General features: G+C 35.5%; 3 protein-coding genes across 3 annotated transcripts; 1 reads left to right on the forward strand and 2 right to left on the reverse strand.

The window, feature by feature from the left end:
* Positions 1-81: 81 nt before the first annotated feature.
* LOC110421213 (MACPF domain-containing protein At1g14780-like) lies at positions 82-8,564 on the reverse strand. The gene is made up of 7 exons (XM_021434734.2): positions 7,943-8,564; positions 5,753-5,991; positions 3,703-3,904; positions 3,533-3,610; positions 3,226-3,409; positions 2,118-2,284; positions 82-1,102 (listed from the first exon to the last, which is right to left on the reverse strand). The coding sequence occupies exons 1-7, from the start codon at positions 8,189-8,191 to the stop codon at positions 410-412; spliced, it is 1,812 nt and encodes a 603-aa protein (XP_021290409.1). The 5' UTR covers positions 8,192-8,564; the 3' UTR covers positions 82-409.
* Positions 8,565-11,952: 3,388 nt separating this feature from the next.
* Positions 11,953-14,703, reverse strand: LOC110421748 (P-loop containing nucleoside triphosphate hydrolases superfamily protein). The gene has a single exon (XM_021435414.2). The coding sequence runs from the start codon at positions 14,535-14,537 to the stop codon at positions 12,474-12,476; it is 2,064 nt and encodes a 687-aa protein (XP_021291089.1). The 5' UTR covers positions 14,538-14,703; the 3' UTR covers positions 11,953-12,473.
* A 710-nt stretch (positions 14,704-15,413) lies between these two features.
* On the forward strand, positions 15,414-16,606 carry LOC110422164 (oil body-associated protein 1A-like). The gene is made up of 3 exons (XM_021435957.2): positions 15,414-15,846; positions 15,944-16,347; positions 16,431-16,606. The coding sequence occupies exons 1-3, from the start codon at positions 15,728-15,730 to the stop codon at positions 16,604-16,606; spliced, it is 699 nt and encodes a 232-aa protein (XP_021291632.1). The 5' UTR covers positions 15,414-15,727.
* The last annotated feature ends 2,392 nt before the right edge of the window (positions 16,607-18,998 follow it).

An 18,998-nucleotide genomic window follows, 5' to 3' on the forward strand; every position in this document is an offset into this window, starting at 1 on the left:
AAGAGGATCCTAAGAGACAGATAAGTTTATAAGTATTCCATATAAATGCCTACTGACGTAAATTTCTAGGTAACTATGCTCTTTACAAACTGACGGCATGGCTTCTATTAAAATTTTACACTCAGTTACAAAAATGGAACTCTGTGAATAAAATGAATAGTTTGTTCCGTTTCAAAATGAACAAAAGAAAAAAAAAGGGAAAAAGGATAACAAATAAATCAATGACAGCAGTCAAATTGGCCACTCGGGATGCAGCTCAGGTGGTTGGAAGGGCAAGACTTTGGGGAGATTGGAGCTATAGCACTCTCCACTTGTACAGAGGGGATATAGAAAAAGAGTGATTCAACTTTCCTTTCTCTTGTATGGTTATATATCAATCTCACTCTATATGTACAATAGAAGCTGAAATTCATGGATAGTCCAACAATGCAAACTTCACTTGCAAGCTAATCTTACCACCCTCATTGACTAGCTTAGCTGCTGTTACCAACCAATGTCCTGGAGCATCATGCGGACCACGCACGACCTCAGATATATCTAAATATTTTAGCAGTTTTTTGGAGCGAATTGGTGTGGGAGGACCATCAGGATATACACCTGAGTTAAGTGCTGTTGGAGCCTGCTTTTGTTGCTCAGTGACTGCCCGTTGAGTGAATGTGAAAGTTGTGCTTAGATTTGTAAGGAAACCTGTCTTGCGAGAAGTTTCAGGTGCAGCTGCCCATTCTGTCTTCCGGATTGTGCAGTTGGTTATATGGGTGTAAAGCAAACGGAGATGCAAAACTGTCTTTGGCCACTTCCCTTTGTTAAGGAGCTGTGCACCAGTTACAATAAAAACACCACTCGAAACTTCTTTCAACCAGTTAGGATCATGCTTAACAACTGATGTGCACACATTTGAGTATCTCTTCCATCTGACTGGCTCTAAAAATTGATCACTGGAATTATAGTCCTCCGAACCTCGCCATTGACAAGGTCTGCCAGATGTGAATGTCATTATATTTGGAAGACTTGAGAGATGCTGCACATGTATCGCCAACCGGTTGCATTTCTTTCCTTCCAAGTACAAGCGGAGGCCAACTATTGGTTTTAGATCACTTGAAACCTGAAATTGTATTAGATTATTTAAATTTATTTGTAGTAACAACAGAGGATAGGATGAAACATGGCTGCATATCTATCTCAACAAAATATAGGATGAACACTGTTAAATGAGAAAAGATGGAAACTCTAAGGGGTCAAGAAATTTAAACCTATATTTAAACACATAACACATGCCTGTTCCTATACACACATGCCTACATTTACATATATGTAGTAACATACGTATGCATGTGACAGACAGGTAAAACTACTCACAGATATGTAAGACAAACTCTTGCAAAGCCATGTCACCAAAAGTACATACTTAAAGATTTTTTTGCTCATAATTTATCCTCAAAAATAGTTAAGTTGTGTTTGTTGTTTGTTGTTACCAATAAAAAACATACAACTCAACTTCCACGTTCCAGAAGTGGTGATTCAATTCAACTTTCTACCACACAATTTGGCCGCGGAAAAAGTGACACTTCAAATAGTAAAGTTGTATCTGTTGTTACCAATAGAAAATTCAATGCAACTACCAGTTTCCAAAAGTAGTACCTCAATTCCACTTTCAACTACACTTCAACCACAAAAGTTGGCCTTTTAATTATAATAAGCGAATACATAAAACCTCCCAGAACCCCACCAGTGTTGTTATTACTGTACAAGAACTAGTCATACTTGCCAATTGCCATACTAATTCTGATTTCAAGCAAAACTGGCACGCTGATATCAATCTTACTTTTAGGATTCTCTGTGCTAGCATGTTGCTCATTGAATTTTAGTTATGTTGGGCGCAGATGCTATGATAAGATTTGAATTATCAATTGCATTGCTTACAAACAAGAACATAAAAGGTAAGCATTAGCACAGTTTTTCCTTGACTTCAGGAAATATGCATTTTGGATCTCATGAGTCTTCTGTTTCACATGAAAATATAAAATTTTAATGCAGGTCACAAGACAATATGATGATGCAAAATACATAAAATCGATACCAACTACTATGAAACAATGCCTTGTGAGCTGTTTGGCTACCTGCGCAGAGCTGATGTGTATTTTAGGACCCATGAAAGAAAATTGCAGGGAAGGGCAGGAAGCTTTTTTCCTCTGATGCCTAAGTGGCAGCTCACAGAACATAGGTGCCCACTGTCGTGGAACTTGAAACTCCAAGAAATACCTTAAATCCTCTGAAGCAGGCTTGTCTAGACACAGAATCAGCAAGTTAAAAGAAATTTTACTATCAGAAAAATTAGAATATAGAGAAGTATAATAAGAACATATGATTTGTAAAAAGATTGTTAAAAGAATGATAAGGCTAAAGGCCTCTAACAGCTCTGTACCTAGGCCAAATATTTCATGTTCCCTCTGCTTGATTTTTTTTTTTTAATAAAAAAGTTCATCCCTGTAGTTTTAATTTTGGTGCAATCAAGTAAAATGATAACACATTAATGTTTTTCTGCTAAATGTCTTGACAAGGCATTGATATGTCAAATTTAATGTCAGACAAGAGGATATGTGGCATTTTTTTTCCAGTGAGGACACAACAGAAGGTAAATCCCTACCTCTAATTGCCATGTGGCTTTTGAGTTTTCATAGCCAACTGAATTTTAAGAAAATAAAATAAAAAAGAAAACAGATTAAAATCAAGTTTTTTTTTTTTAACTAGATATTGGGGGGAAAAGGGATTTGAACCCTACTCTTTTTAAGAGGAGATCATGCATCAACCAATGACCCTAAAATCAAGTTGAAAAGTGAAAGTGCTTTCCATAGCATGGCAATCAAATAGAATTCCTTGGATCTTCAAGCACTGTCTCACCAGCAAAACATACCTCAAATCAAAATCACACAAATATATATGAGTGAAAAAGAAGGCAGTCAAACAAATGCTTTGATTGATTTTGAACAAGTAATTCTGTCTTTTCCAACAATTTTTAATTAGTAATTTAGAATTAAAATTCTAAATAAATTCAGTTTTTGTAAGTTTCATTTTTTTTTTCTTTCCTACCAAAATCCTTTAAAGATCCTTGTCTTGCCCCCAAATTGTTTTCATAGCCACAATATTTAGATATATTTTTTAGTAGAGAAGATTTCAGTCCTCTTCAAAATAATATTGAAGCATTTAGTCAGGCACTGCAATACTTACAACGAAGATACAAGTTGATCGCATGGCTAAGGTACCCACTTCCAGGAATCCCAGTCAGAAGAGAAGTAATTGGTACAAACTTGAACAAAATTCCTTCTGGTTTAGCAGGTACTGTTTGCAGCCAGTTGGAGTGACTATGCAAAAACACATTTCCTCCTCGTTTTGAACAAATGACAGAGAGTCCCTATTGAAGTTGAAAAAAAAGGGAAACAAATAATTCATGGGCTGTAATGATTATTCTACGGAAAAAAGAACTAATCAACGGAAAAAAGAATTATATAGAGTAATACTCAGGTTCTAGACTCACATCTTTGCTTGATGTTTCTGCAATGCTGGCCAACTGCATGGTGTTTGACTGCAGAATGCGATTAAAGACCTCGGGCACCTGCATAAATAAATGGCATTTAGAAACAATATGATTTAAAAGACAAAAACAAAAAAAAAAGGAGCCCTTAAATTTCAATGAGGTGCTAATACTTTTAGTTTGCCATCTCTTGTTTTTCTCTGTAGTAATGAAGGGCTTTTCCCATCTGAAAACATAACATCTCCAAGATCCTCCAAATACCCTCTGAGCTCAGCAGGAGGAATTGTAGAGGAATTGTTCTGTCTGACACAAATTAAATCTTGACCTCCAATAGCCATGCCTACTATTATGTGTGTCCCATATGTCTGGATGAACCTGCCTAATCCAATTTATTAGATATGTACTACATGAAACCAATAATAATAAAATTAATAGATGCCAAGTAACCAAAATGATTCTTTCTGGTTCTTACCCCCATAGGAGGAATTGGGGGCAAGTCCCCAATTGTGCACATTTAGATACTTCACTAATACAACACTATGACAGAAAACGTTAGCGGAAATTACACACACGCACACACACACACACACACCTACGTAAATACATACATATTTAAGGACCCCCACACCCTCTTTTTTCAATTGGCAAGTGATGTCTTTAACCAAAATGTAGTAACAAACCTCTTCAGCATTCCTATTTTAATTTAATATTCAATATCTGTTTATATAAGAACACTACCCTAGCTCCAAAAAAAACATACATAAAGAACACTGAATACAATAAATGACATAGGACAGCTAGGGGCAGTTGCATAGTCTATTAGTGGATGGTTGCTTAGGTTTTTGAGGACCATAGTCATGGACACAAGTGATGGGAAAGTTTTTATTGAATGAAGAAATCAAGGATTTAGAAAGCTATTTTGGGGCAATTTGGTACTGTGAATAGCACTTGTGAACTGCTAATTAGGGTTATTGTTGCAAGTTGGTTACTTTGATCTGAGATGGGTAGAGTTTGGTAGATAAGTATTCAACTGAAAGATTTATGGTTGATGTTCGACCTACAACAAAACTGGAACTAAAAGAGGAAATGAGCAGGACATCTAGGCTTCACACCTTAAACTTCCCAAAGGCCTCACACTCTCCCAAAAAGCATAATGCTTCTGATTTTACTATAAACTTGTTTCTATTAAATAAAATAAGTTACATTTTACCTATCCTACTTTTAGAAGTGCTTGAGATCCAAAACATGAAACTATCACAATTGACTTAAAACTAATACTAAATTTCGAGTTAAAAAAACCTGATAACATCAATAAAATAAAACGTGGTTCATAGAATGGAATTGATAATAGGGTGGAAAGACACTATTAGAGTTCCCCAAAATATCATTTCCACCACAATCATATAACTGATTCTACTAAATACAGATTCATACATTACCTAAATTATGATTAACTGAAAACCTTCAGATCACAAACAGTTATTCAAAATCTTACTTGGAAACTTATCGATCATTTGTCCTGTGCACGCTAAACCAAGAAAATTTCACATGCCTAAACTGACCGATTACTAAGATTAACTGTATCAGAACATTTAAATGGAGATTTAAACAATTTAGAATGCAAGAAATTAGAAATCTGCATGTTGTGATACATAAAGACAGCACGCTACACTATAATTACTGACAACAACAACAGCAACTGTTATAACATTAAGATAGTCCCCAGTAACTTCTCCATGTTGAAATTTTCCAATTAGGTTAGTCAGACATTTGCAATGGAAGCACAATTACAGCACAATTGGTTATATATGGAAAATGATAGAATGCAAGGATCTTAATTTAATAACAAATCAAAAGGATTCTACTAAGTTGAGAGCAAAACGGTGAGAAAGTAACATTTTCTAAACCAAAATGCATTTCACAAGCAATTTGAAAATGAGTATTGCAGCTCCTTCATAATCTCATATTGAATTAGTTATGCTATATTTTTCCAGTGCACAGCCACACGATCAACCTAAGCAGTTCAGAACCACGTTCATTTCTGCATAACCAGTAATATATTCCCATTAACATGGGCAAGAGCCTATAACATACAGTTGACAGTTTTATTTCTTGATATTTCTTCATTCACACAAAATGCCTCCACATGATCCGTATGATCTCTCATTAATATAGAATCGTACTTAATGCCAAGGAATTGCATAAACAATACTGAAAAGCTACCTAGACAATGATGCTGGATCCCAGTGAGGAGGAACAGACTTCTTAACTCTGTCATGCAGTATAAGCGGAGATGCTGTAAGGTGTAAATGGTACAATGAGATAAAATAACCATCAAAAGCAAGATTTTTGGTGCCTGCAGCATCATGAAGCCAGTCCCCAGTCAAATCAAAGATAGTGTTAAGATAGCCTGAAGGAACTTTTCCTTGTATTGAAGATTTCTGATTAAGTAACTCAGACATCTGCACGAGAAGTAAGATTTGGAAACAAAGATAAGGTTTAACATCAACACAGCGCACCAAATAAATAAATTCAAAGTTATATAAGGCACATAATCAGTACAGCAGCGCACAAGGCGCAAATCCTAGATTATTTTCACTTTAAATCATGCTTTTGTTTTTCTTTATTTTCTCTTTCAGCAATAAGGTTCTGGTAGTAACCCATCCAAGATATTTTGAGATTAGGATATTTGTCCTACTTTAAAATTTCAAGAATTTACCAGTATATTAGACACTTGCTACCTCACTAATATCAGTTGTTATTATGGATCAGTAGAGTTCCTAGATGATGGAACAAATGATCAGGAACTCATAAAAGCAATTATTTTTTGTCTAAAATTGAGGTTCACTTTATGTCAAAGTCAAGGTTTTATTTCCTATCCATTGCAAACCAAATGATTTAAGAAGAAAACTTGACCAAAAAAGAAACGAATTACTAGGAGACTGAAAACTGTTTGATAAATAAATTTCAAAAGTTGAAGCTTTTCCACTATACCAGTTCTTAAAATGGTAAATAATCAAAGGGCAATAATGCTATCATTATCCTTTGCTACTCTTTTAATTTCCTTTTGCACTAAAAGTAATTCTATCAATGACTTTCTCGGTTATTCCTAACAGAGTCCATTACTCTTCAGCACCTCAAGGCCAATACTTTTCTTTAGAATTACATTCACAGCAAGATGCTTTCATATAACCCCTAATAACTAGTAATGTGGTCTATGGCATCAGATCCTTTTCCATTCTCATTTCATTTCAGCGAAGTAGGTAGTATCAGATTCAATACACAAATCTTAATAGCCGTCAACAGGAAAATATTCCCATTTTATTTAAATAGGACTCCCTTGAGCCCAAAGCTAAACTACATTAAAATCCAAACTTGGATAGGCTTACTTAAATTATGAATCATTAGACATCATATAAATAATAAGAATGAAAGTGGAAACAAATTTTTCTTATCCTCATTGACACCAGTAAGATAGAATTAACTAGTTACAAACTCTTGAACTGTGCTCCAGAATTTCAAAAAGATGAGTTATCCAAAATCATGCTTATAATTACTAAGCTTGTTGCTTATTTTTATAGCAGAGTGTAGAGAAAACAAGAAAGTGAAGAACCATTTAAAAGACATAAAAGCCACTCACAGAAATCCATCCTTCAGTATCTCTTGAATTCAACTAGCCCATCCCATCTTGTTCACATTTAGGAGTGTGAAAGATATGTTAAAGGTAAATCTAATAATCCACGCAAATACAACCGAGATTTGCTTTCCAACTTAAAAAATATCATTTAGTACAAATCCAATTATGCATGTAACCTATCTTTCTTTTCCAACTCCAAATATTTGAAGTTCCATAAAAGTTGCCTTTAGTCAAAAGAGTTGAATAAACAAATCTTTCCACCTGTGACATAAGGTAACTTTTCATCCCCACCATTTCAAGGCTCATTCATAAAAAAATGTGGATAACTAATGCCCATAACACAAGTTAAGGAGCTATTTTTAAAAATATATTTTTCATGAAATTGAAAACGAGACAACACTTTTGAGTAAAAAGAAAAGTATTTCCATAATAACATCTTGTCTCACCACTAATTAAGGGTTCAGGCACTCTTTAGCATTTTACTAGTCAAAATTTTATACTTTTATACCCGCAAATTTTGGTAACCTCTGTAGTTGTATAAGTTGGCTATTATAGACTAGTACTAAGCTAAATGCTTTTGACCCACCAAAATGAATCATGAAAAAAGAAGAAAAAAACTAAATCATGGGTTAATCAGGGAACTGATGCAAATCAAGTTTGAGAAAATTTTCTGAATTGGGTCTCCAAAATAACATCTTAATTATACTTCCAAGACATAGAAATCCCAAATATTTCATCAAATAGAGAAAAGAGAAGGGGAAAAAAGAAAAAAGAACCTGATTGAATTCAAGAACGTCAGATTTGAATCGAATACGATCGCCTTTATCAAGACGGATATCTTGGGAAACACCTTGGACAGTAAAAGCACCTGGAAATACAATGTCTCTTTTATTGGTTTCATCAAGCACCACCAATCTGGTTCCCTTGGCATATTTCAACCTGAAATCTCCACTTATATCAATACCTTTTCCCAAAGCTTCCATAGCTCTAACCTCTATCGGCTTCTCAGTTTCCTCCATAACCATAGTTTTCTTCTCAACTCTCAAAGCCTGAAAGCAGCAGCAGGAGGCTTATAATTGGAGCTTTGGGTTGATATTTTTTGGAAGAGAAGAATACTAGTAGCACAAAATTTGACCGTCAGCTTCATTATTATTCTTATTATTATTATTATTATAGGCCATTTTAGACTATGGTGTTAAGAAAAGAAAATTATTTGGGTCGACGAGGAAGAGACGTTCGGGAGTTGAAAAGCATGTTTTACAATTTTTTATGGGTGTTGAAAAGAATTTGAAAGCCAGTGGAAAAGGAATAATATGGATTATCATCAATACGTGGCTGAAAGGGAGGCAATTTCCGCGAAGAGGGAAAGCTATTGGTTTGCAGCATTTTGGTTTTTGCTTATTGCAATTTCGACATGTAGAAAATGACTTCAACAACTACAGGGACGCTTTTATGAAGTTTCGGATTTGGGAATTTCGAGCGTTCGAAAAAGTGGGGACCACGTGGTGTTGACCCCACCCAACCAAACGCTTGCCAAAGTCAACCTTGAAAACGTACTGCTTACCTACTGCTACTATCCCTTGCGTTTTTTTTTTCATGGTTCTACTAACTACTGCCATAAAGTAATCTATGTACCATCTCCTCTTTCTACTGATATTTTTTCTCCCAATCTCAGCTCCGTTAATTGGTCAGTTGGCAAATCACACAAGCATTGTATTGTATTCTATTCTAATATTTAACACAACCCAAATTATTTATTTGCTGCATTATTACTTGATTGTTGAAGCAACAAACGTTTTCATAGCCTGGTGAATTATTATAATTATTAATATAGTTGCCGAGGCCCAAATGAAGTCCTGTCCTGTTCAGGCCTGCACCAGGTAATAAATTTTTTTCTTCAAAATTGATCAATTTAGTTTTAATATTTTAAGATTTTATATAATTAAATGTCTCTATTTAATTTCGTACAAATTAATGACCTCGCATCCATCCATCCATCACTAGTCCCGCCTGATCGTGCGTATTAAGACAGCATCGGGCCATCAAGTTTACACTCACGTCAACATTCAATTCCCACATCTTGCTTCCCTCTGACCCCCGAAATGTTAGCTTCCCTCTGACCCCCGAAATGCTTGTTTTATATAGCACTCTGAAACATCTGAGAAAGATAATTTTGGACCTCCAAACCATTGACAAGTCAAGCTACCTCCATCAGAAACTCAGGGATTAATGCTACCGACTTTTGACTCTGTTTCAAATTCACTACAAAATACTGTGCTAGTGTCTGATGTGAACTCACTACTTTTCATGTAGGTGATCCGGAAAATCCTTCAAGTTTTCCTCAAGCCAGGCAAAGCTAACACGGCAGAAACCACACAGAGAGACCCTCCAAACACAACAGTCTCCACTTCCCTACGTTACTATTTTTTAACTGCCCTTGCTCCAACCCTGTCAAAATGCATATTGTCATTTTCATCAGAAAATTACATAAACTAGGACCTAGTTCGATGTCAATTTTTCTTCTCCAAACATGATTATCTGCCTTCAACAGACAATATGGACCCTGATTCTGCTTATATACAGTTCCCATATAGCTATATTCAAAACAGGCCTCAAAATCCATCATCCATGCAAAAATCATATTCTCCTTTGCTAAATTTTTTGCAGTTATGGTTCGTTTGAGGATGAACTCAGCATTGCTTAATCGGTTTTAAGGATCAAATGAGAGAAGTTAGGAACTTTGTTGGTGGAGAATCAATGAGGTGGTTGGACAAGATGGCAATGGGATTGAAGGAGTACCAGTAGAACAACATATTTCTTCCCCAGAAAGAAATATAAGAATTAATTTAAACCAACACTTTCATTTATGCTCCCACTACAACATGCACCACATGCTGTTCAAATGATCACTTTTTCTCCCACTTTTCTGCATGCATGGCTGACTTCAACTTAATACAACTACAAGGTAATTGGATGGAGTGATTCATTTGAAAAATAAACTAGATAAACCAGCAGTCTGTTCGTAAATAAAAACTAGACATTAATTTATCAAGAATAATGCAATACCAGTTTCTTTTCTCCTCTTACTAGCCTCTGATTCTCACGTCTCAATGTCAACAGCAGACACGCAAGTAACCACCTATGTTTAGGAAACAAGACCTTAAGCATTGTCTACCATGAGTGCATGAGCACAATTCATATGTATGTATGCAAGCTGGGCTGAGAAGGAGATTCAAAGGAAGATCACTCAATTCAAACGGTTTACCCTCCCTTTAGTATGACTCTTTTGAAGCGCTTTATGTATAAATGCATGCATATGCTCACACACAATGAGAGAGGCGCATCATTGGCCAACTCAGTAATAGAATTTTAAGATTTACCATACAAATTGAAGTGGGCAACACTGGCAGATAAGTTTCATTACAATCAAATAGATGAATTTAAGAAACATAGAAATAAATAGAACTCCAATGGATTGTTACCTGCTTTACAAGCTTTATATATATCAGAAGATGCACCCAGGTACTGCAAGAGAACAGATTAATGTGATATCAAGTGTGCCAACAATCAAGGACAAAGCACCCAACATTTCATGCTCAGACAATTTTTGTTGAGAGTTCATATTTTTCAGGTTCAAGCTTATAAGATAGCTTTTTGCTCTGAATTTAACTTTCTGAAAATGCTAGTTTAGTGAACTAGCGTAGTTGCATTGGTTTGCAAATGAGCATGAGGAAAACCCAAAGGACATATCTTCATGAAAACAAACATTACAAGCATTAACGTATATCTGCAAAATGAATAAATACATTGCAATACATAGCTAATGTCTGTAAACGACAATGACATACAGCAGTAACAGGGAAAGCAACAATAACAACACTCACGAAAACTATTCTATTTGTTGTGTGTCATCCGGCCAAAATAAGGTTAACACATTATTCAAATCAGAAAGCATAAAGCTAACAGAAAAGATCATATAGCTCCCAACCAACCTTCCAATCCACATATAAAGGGACAAGCAAATGAGGTGACTAAATCCTAGAAACCATAAAAGGATCCATTTAATTTCAAGGTATCTGCCTTTTAACTTTCATATCCCATGAAAGGATATTGCTAATTAGCAGTATTTTATCTGAAACAAAACCCCGATCACTTATTCAACTATATCACATTTGATGAAAAACACTAAATCCCATTTGAAATCTCCACTATCACCTCCTGTCCTAGTAACACATACAAATGTCATTTAAAACAACACTCACCCAGTTCATCTTCAACTGATCCACCCATACAATGATTCAGCCAATATTGGGTTTGAAAGTTCATTCTCAAAACACACATTTCAGCTACAATAATCAAGAAGAATTAGGCAATGTACCTCGAAATTATAGCAATTCCTAGGACAGAAAGCTTTCTGTTCCCAGGTCACTATAGGTTTCTAATTTTCTTTTCAAGGATAATCTTGATGCAAATAAATACTCTCAACTATCAACACTAGTACACCTTTGTCAGGAAACCTTCGAACTTTTAAACTACTGATGTTGCGTGAAAGTTCTTGAATGATACTCCATTATGAAGTAAAGGCCTTTATATTCCGTGCTAATATAATCTTCAATGATAAAAATAAGAATTTTCACTCACATAAATATCCAATCTCTACGGTGTTACCTAAATAAATTCCATCCACGCTGTTGGCGAATAGCTCAACTTCTAGAAAAGGTGATAATTTTGTCAAGCTTTACTTAATATGTCACAAGCATAATCAATGAGGAGATAGTCACTCAGATTGACATGCAAAACACTTATAATCTCTTTCATACATATCTAACTATAATAAATATATAGAAGATATTCTTCTTCACTTCTGCAGTTGCATCATGCTTCGATCATGTGGCTTTTTCCTCCAAATATCCCAAGTTGAATTTCCATGCAAGCCAAATTTCAAAATTTTATGTTTGTAAACATAATACAGCAAAACAAGCTACATAACATTATAGCAGTTATAAATGTGAACATCTGAAAGAATATATAACCCAGCAATCAGTGACCTCAAATTAAATATTTCAAAAGTTCACCATCTTCCTATTACCCAGTAATACTCCTCTAGTGACAAATTAGCATGGTAACAGCAATACAGCAGCAATTAAAGTAAAGACAGCTATTACCACTTTCAAATTCTACAATTGAAGTGCAAAAAGCAATCACTTGTGAGCGGCAATGATTGATACTTCGGCAACTAAAATACCACAGTACAGCAAATCATATTGGGGCTTTAATTTCTTACGTGCCAATAAAAACTCAAGTTTCTCAATGAGCGAAAACAGTGTCATTGCGTCTAGGAGGTCTGTCAGGAATCGATCCTGGTTTGAACTTAGAAGCTTCATGCTTTGCCAGCTCGGGAGGGACAGGGCTGCCACTTTGAACAAGCATCTGCTTGAGATCATAGAAGACATCAGTGTCCTGAAGAGTCAAAAATGTTGTGGCCACACCAGTCTTCCCTGCACGTCCTGTTCTTCCAATACGATGTGTGTACATTTCAATATTACTAGGCATATCATAGTTAATGACATGAGCCACATCAGGAATATCAATTCCACGGCCAGCAACATCTGTAGCAACAAGGACATTGAATCTTTTGGCCCTAAAACCCTCAAGGCTAATTTCCCTCTGCTCCTGCGACCTTCCACCGTGCAAGGTTGTTACTTTATAACCAGCCTTATCCAGATTCTTGGAAATAGTATCAGCATTCTTCTTAGTATTAACAAACACAATTGCCGTCTTATCCCCAAGATCATCGAGCAACTTCTGCAATCTCGAGAACTTTTCTGATTCCTTCATCATCATCACATGTTGGGAAATTAAATCGGTAGCCTTTCCAGCAGTACCAATGTTGACCACAACAGGATTCCTCAAATACTTTCTAGCTAGCCGCTCCACAGCTGGAGGCATCGTAGCACTAAACATATAAGTAGTCCGATAAATCTTTTTTTCATCAAGCTCCTCATCTTCATTCTCAGGTTTCAAATTACTAGATGGCATAGCATCCAAAACACCCACAACTTGGGGCTCAAAACCCATATCTATCATCCTATCAGCCTCATCAAGAACCACATAATTACACTGGTTCAATACAGCATATCGCCTCTCTAAACAATCCAGCAGACGACCAGGCGTAGCAATAACAACCTCACACCCTTGTCTAATCCTAAACCCTTGTTCTTCTATTGACTGACCACCAACAATTGAAACAACTTTAATACCCAAATAATGTGCAAACTTCATAGTTTCATCCTCAATTTGCTGCGCAAGTTCGCGAGTCGGGGCCATGACAACAGCATAAGGCCCCTCAGCTTCATTCTCTTCACTCATAGGTGGTAATCTGGATATATAAGACAACATAGGCAAGACAAAAGCAGCAGTCTTACCAGACCCTGTCTCAGCGATCCCAATCACATCCCTTTGCTGCAATCCCAAAGGAATCGCTGCCATTTGTATCGGGGAAGGCTTCTTATACCCAACTCTCTCCACAGCTTTCAACAACTCGGCACTCAATTTACTCTCAACCCAACTCCTCATTGGTCGTGGAATCTTCGACCCTTTATAGGAAATATTAAAATCTTCCCTAAATATCCTCCAATCTCGTTCAGTCATTTCTTCAAGCTTCTTTTCAGACCAATGCTTATCAACTCTCATATCGAATGTATCGTAAGTATTTGCCGCTTCTTCCTTTAACCTCTGCGCCGCGGCTTCCTCTGGTTTCTCTTCAACCCCTTCTTTTTTCCTAATCTCTTCTCTCATCTCCTTCTCATTCTTCGCCGCGAGCTTCTTTTGTTCCCTCCGATCCATTCCAGCCCTAAACCCTCGTCCGAACAAAAGCTGAGCCTCGTGAGGGTTTTGGTACAACGAATTCATATCTCTCGAAGTATCTTCAGTGTTTTCCCAATCGAAAGAAAATCTAAATTTCTCGCTAGGTTTGATAACCCTTTTTTTAGGCTTTTTCGATCCGAGGTATTGCTCTTTAATCGAATCCAATTCTTTTTCCCTTTCTCTCTCCGCCAATTTTTCCAATCGCGCTCGTTCTCGTGCCTTGGCTTCCTCCTCCCGCTCGCGTTCCCTTTCGCGCTCCCGGTTTCTCCGCTCGGATTCGCGGTCTCTTTCCCGCTGCCTTTCGCGGTCGCGGCGATCAGAGGAATCGAAAGAAGGCCTAGTGGAAGGAGAATCGGAGTTACTGTTGGTGGTGTTATTAGAGCGGTGGAGCTCTTCGAGGCGGCGTTTCTGTTGGGCGCGTTGCTCTTCGAGGCGTTTGAGGGCTAGTTCTTCGCGTTGGGCTTTGGTTAAAAAGACGGGTTTTGGAGGATTGTGGGTGCTCATGGTTTGTGTGAAAGAAAGGAAGAAGCAAAAGGACAATGGGTTTTCGCTTGGCTAATTGCAGGAGGGGAAAGGTAGAGAGATGTTCAAAGTAATGGAGATTTCTAGGAACACTTCTGCAGCTATTTCTTCTTTCCGCTCCCAGGCTTCCATTTTGTTTCCGCTGTTATTTGCCATCCCGTGCTAAATTACCACATTTACCCTTGCAATACAGACATCCAGTAAATTTTTGTTTTTTGTTCGTGTTGATAACTAATGATCGATTTTGTTCCACATAATGGATATTAATATAATATATTGACGTGTTTATATTAATATAAATTTAAAATAATAAATATTATTTTAATTAATAATAATAATATATTTATTTATTTTAAAATATAATATAATATAAAAATTAACTTAAATAATAAGTGATTTTAATATGATTTGATGGCACTAAGGAGGAAGAAGATGCGGCGTTAGAAATGGAGGCACTGATTGTGGGAAGAAATTTGCTTGTATTTGTTTTTGCTTTCATTATTGCTTCCAACTTCTCTGTTTCATCATTTCACTCTTTTAGAGGGTGACATGAATTTTTAGTGATTACATAATTTTTAATAAATATAACATTTATTACATTTAATATAAGATAACTGAATAAACTAATACAATCTAACACAAAAGTAAATCAAGTCTTGTATGAACCAACCAAAGACTTCATGCCTCTCCTCATTAGTGATATAAGGCTCCAAACTATGCTTTTTTTCTTTTACAAAGTCACTTTTATGAATTTATGAATACAAAATACTATTGCAATCACTTTCAATTAATAATAATATATTATAAAAGATAATTGACAAATCAATAAGAAAACAAATAAACTAAGTCCAAATAAGATGAAATTTCAAAATTTCAAGACTTGTTTTCTATAGTCGAGACACAAATTAAGAATTTTAAACAATTGATTAGCTAAATTGCTGCCGATTTGAAAAGAAATGTTGCAGAAACATCTTCTCTCAACAGCTGTAGTTGATAAGAGAAGCCACGTGTAACGTGTCCCTTGCCACGCGTAACTCTGCACGCAAAAGCAACGTGGCCGAACTCATGATCAACGGACCTTAAAGCGAGCTGGCTCGGGCAGCCTTCACTCGTCCAACCCCCACAATCCAAAACGACTCAAACCGAAATTAGCCAAGCAAAGCAATAGAGCGATGTATCACCCACAAGTTCCAGGAAAGCCAACTCAGACTGCCACTTCCCTCCTTGAGACGGCCACTGGCACCATCCAAGCCTTTGTCCCCGTCAAACAAATCCATCAACATCTCTGCGCGTAATTAGCCGTTCTGTTTTGCTTGTTTTGTTTTACCAAATTTTCTAAATTTATTGTCAATTTCCTCTCATTAGCCATGTTGCTCGCATTGCTGTAGATTTCATTTCTATGGGTACGACATGACCCGTCAGGTCGAGGCTCACCATTTCTGCGCCCATCAAAACGAAGAAATGCGGCAGTGTCTCATAGACGACAGCCCTGAAGCAGATGCAAAGCTTATTGGATTGGAGTATATCATATCGGAGAATTTGTTTTTGACCTTGCCCGACAATGAGAAACCGCTTTGGCACTCGCATCTGTGCGAGGTGAAGAGCGGGGTGCTGTTCATGCCAACATTTCCTGGGCCAATCGAGAGGCAGGACCTTGATAAGGTTTGCAAGACTTACGGTAAAACGATCCATTTCTGGCAGGTTGACAGGTGCGACAATCTCCCTCTTGGGCTGCCTCAGCTGATGATGGCTCTCACTAGGGATGGCCAGCTCTGTGATGAACTTGCCCGAGGTAAAAAGCCTTTGAAAATAATATTGTAAGACTTTATTTGTTTCCCAAGAATTAACCATGCATTCAATGGTATATGCATGCAGATGTTGACAAGCGATTCGGGGTTGCCTTTGCGAATGAGAGGGCGAACCGAGCTGAGCTGACTGGTCCGACACATGGGATTCATCCGCTGGCTAATGGCGGTGGAGGAGGGCTCAAGGCACAACTAAGGGGGGTAGATTGCAAGCCTTTTGATTCCGTTCCCCGGGTCTTTGTCTGAATTTGCACCTTGTAACGCATGAATTACACAGCTTTCTCTAATCCTAGTTGTTCCCCGACCTCTCTGAACAACATGTGGACGGCAAAACTAATAATAAAATGAAAAAAGCCACGCCACAGCAGTAATCAATGCCATTGAGTTTGCTCTTAAAGCAGCTCTCTCTTAAGACCTGATCGTTAACCCTAGATAACTCATTACCAGGGGCGGGAGTTGAGATCAACTGTTATAGAAATTAACTTACCCAAAAATAACAATTTCGAGCGAATTGAAGTTTTATTGGAAACAACTGTACTGGAAATTTCTAGCTTACCAAACATATTACTACAATTTTAATTTATTTCATATTATAATATAACAAATAATGGAACTCAAATGGCAATAATATAATTTGAACTAATTGAGGGCATTTGGATTCCTTGCTCTGTATTTCTCATGGATGATGTTGGTCATTTGACTTTGGTAAGTGGGATGAATTTTCGGTTTTAAGCATAAATTATGAGTTTTTTTACGATAAATGAAACAAAATTAGCAATATCTAATATCTAAAAATGAGAGCGTTTAGCTTTATGTAGGCATATAGTTATCAATATCTTATAATATTATTTTAAAATATGCGATACATAAGAATATTTCAATTTTTTATATATTAGATATTATCATGAGGTTATATATACATCTTCATAATTTTTTATATATTATTATATATTAGATATTACCATGAGGTCATATAGATTTATCAAATTTGATGTATCAATTGATACATGTCTATATACGATATATTTCATACGAAATATTCGTACATTACATAAAAAAATCTGTTGCTTTATTTTTTGGGTATGAGCTGAAATATAATAAGTCACATTACTTTTTAGGTTGTAGACTTCGTAATGCCTTTTAAAACTTTATACTTTAGAAAAAAATTAATAAAGAGTAAAAGGGTAAAGATTAACCTTTGGGTCATATTAAAAAATAATTTTCAAAAATAAGATTTTTTTAAAGATAATAGTTTTTAGAATTTTAACTAGTTTTAGTTAAATTGAATAAAATTATTTTTAATGATGTCACATGTCATGCATATGGTATTATACACTATGTTGAAAAAAATATTATTGTTATACATTTTATATATATATATATATATATATATAAAAACATGTTATACATCATGCTCAAAAAGAAAATATTTTGCTACATATTATGGTTAAAAAAAGTTATTACATGTTTTATTGAAAACAAATAATTGTTACATGTCATGTACAAAAATATGTTACACATTATGTTAAAAAAAATATTGTTATTACTCGACATATTGAAAAAATATTGTTATTACACGTCATGTTTAAAAAATTTTGTTTTACTTTAAAGTTTAAAATGTTGTTGTTACTTACGAACAAAAACTTCAAATCCTCTCGACTCTCTTACTATTTTTTTTTACAATTTGACACTGATTAAAATATTTTTAATATGTTTTCATAAATTAAAACACAAATTTTTTTTATCTAAAATACCTATTTCGATTAAAAATTGAAAAAAAAATCTGTTTAAAACTCTAAGTTTATAAATTTCAAATTCATTCTTAAGTTTATTAGTATCTAGGTTCTGAATTGATCCAATTAAAAGTTATTTCAAATATCCATGATATTTTTACCATTTTAGTTTCATCTAGTATACTATAAAATCAAAATTTTCAAATAGCCACTCAACTCAAACACATCAAAACTATCACTTGACATATTGAAAGCACAACGGAAGGCAAAGAGAGAAAATGATAAAATTAGAGAGACTGATGGTGAGAGAGAGAAATCGAAAACACATATGGATAAAAATCGAAAGCACATATGGATAAAAATTGTAATTAATTATTTAATTTATTTAAAATAGTTTCAAAAACATTTTTATTAAATCATAATTAAATAAATTTTAATGATTAATTTGAAATACCCTTGTCAAAAGGATTATTCTTTACAATTTTCTCTTATCCTTTTGACCATTTTTTTTCCTAGTCGGGTCTCTTGGCTAACCAAAATTCAAACTTAACCCTTAAGTTTCAATGAAAATGATTTCCAAGTTGGGAAGAACAAACTGCTTATTGCTGGCTTTAGACGCTGATAATAAACTGTTAAACAATAACTATGCATGAAATGTTAAGAATCAATTCATTCATTCAAACAACAAAAAGAAATGATGGTAGTATATATCATCAAAGATAAGTAGAGAGAGAGGGTACAGGGTACAGCTCAAATATATATTTGCAGCCTTGCTATGCGAGGAGAATTGGTATTGAAGCTGCAATCGTTCGCTTCTCCTATCACCCTCAATATACTGAGCATCAATTACAAAAATGCCTTTCCCTTGCATCAGCTCTCTCTCTCTCTCTCTCTCTATATATATA

This window comes from Theobroma umbraticum, unplaced genomic scaffold (assembly GCF_002168275.2).
Source record: "Theobroma umbraticum cultivar Fairchild unplaced genomic scaffold, ASM216827v3 scaffold_130.0, whole genome shotgun sequence".
NCBI classification, from domain to species: domain Eukaryota; kingdom Viridiplantae; phylum Streptophyta; class Magnoliopsida; order Malvales; family Malvaceae; genus Theobroma; species Theobroma umbraticum.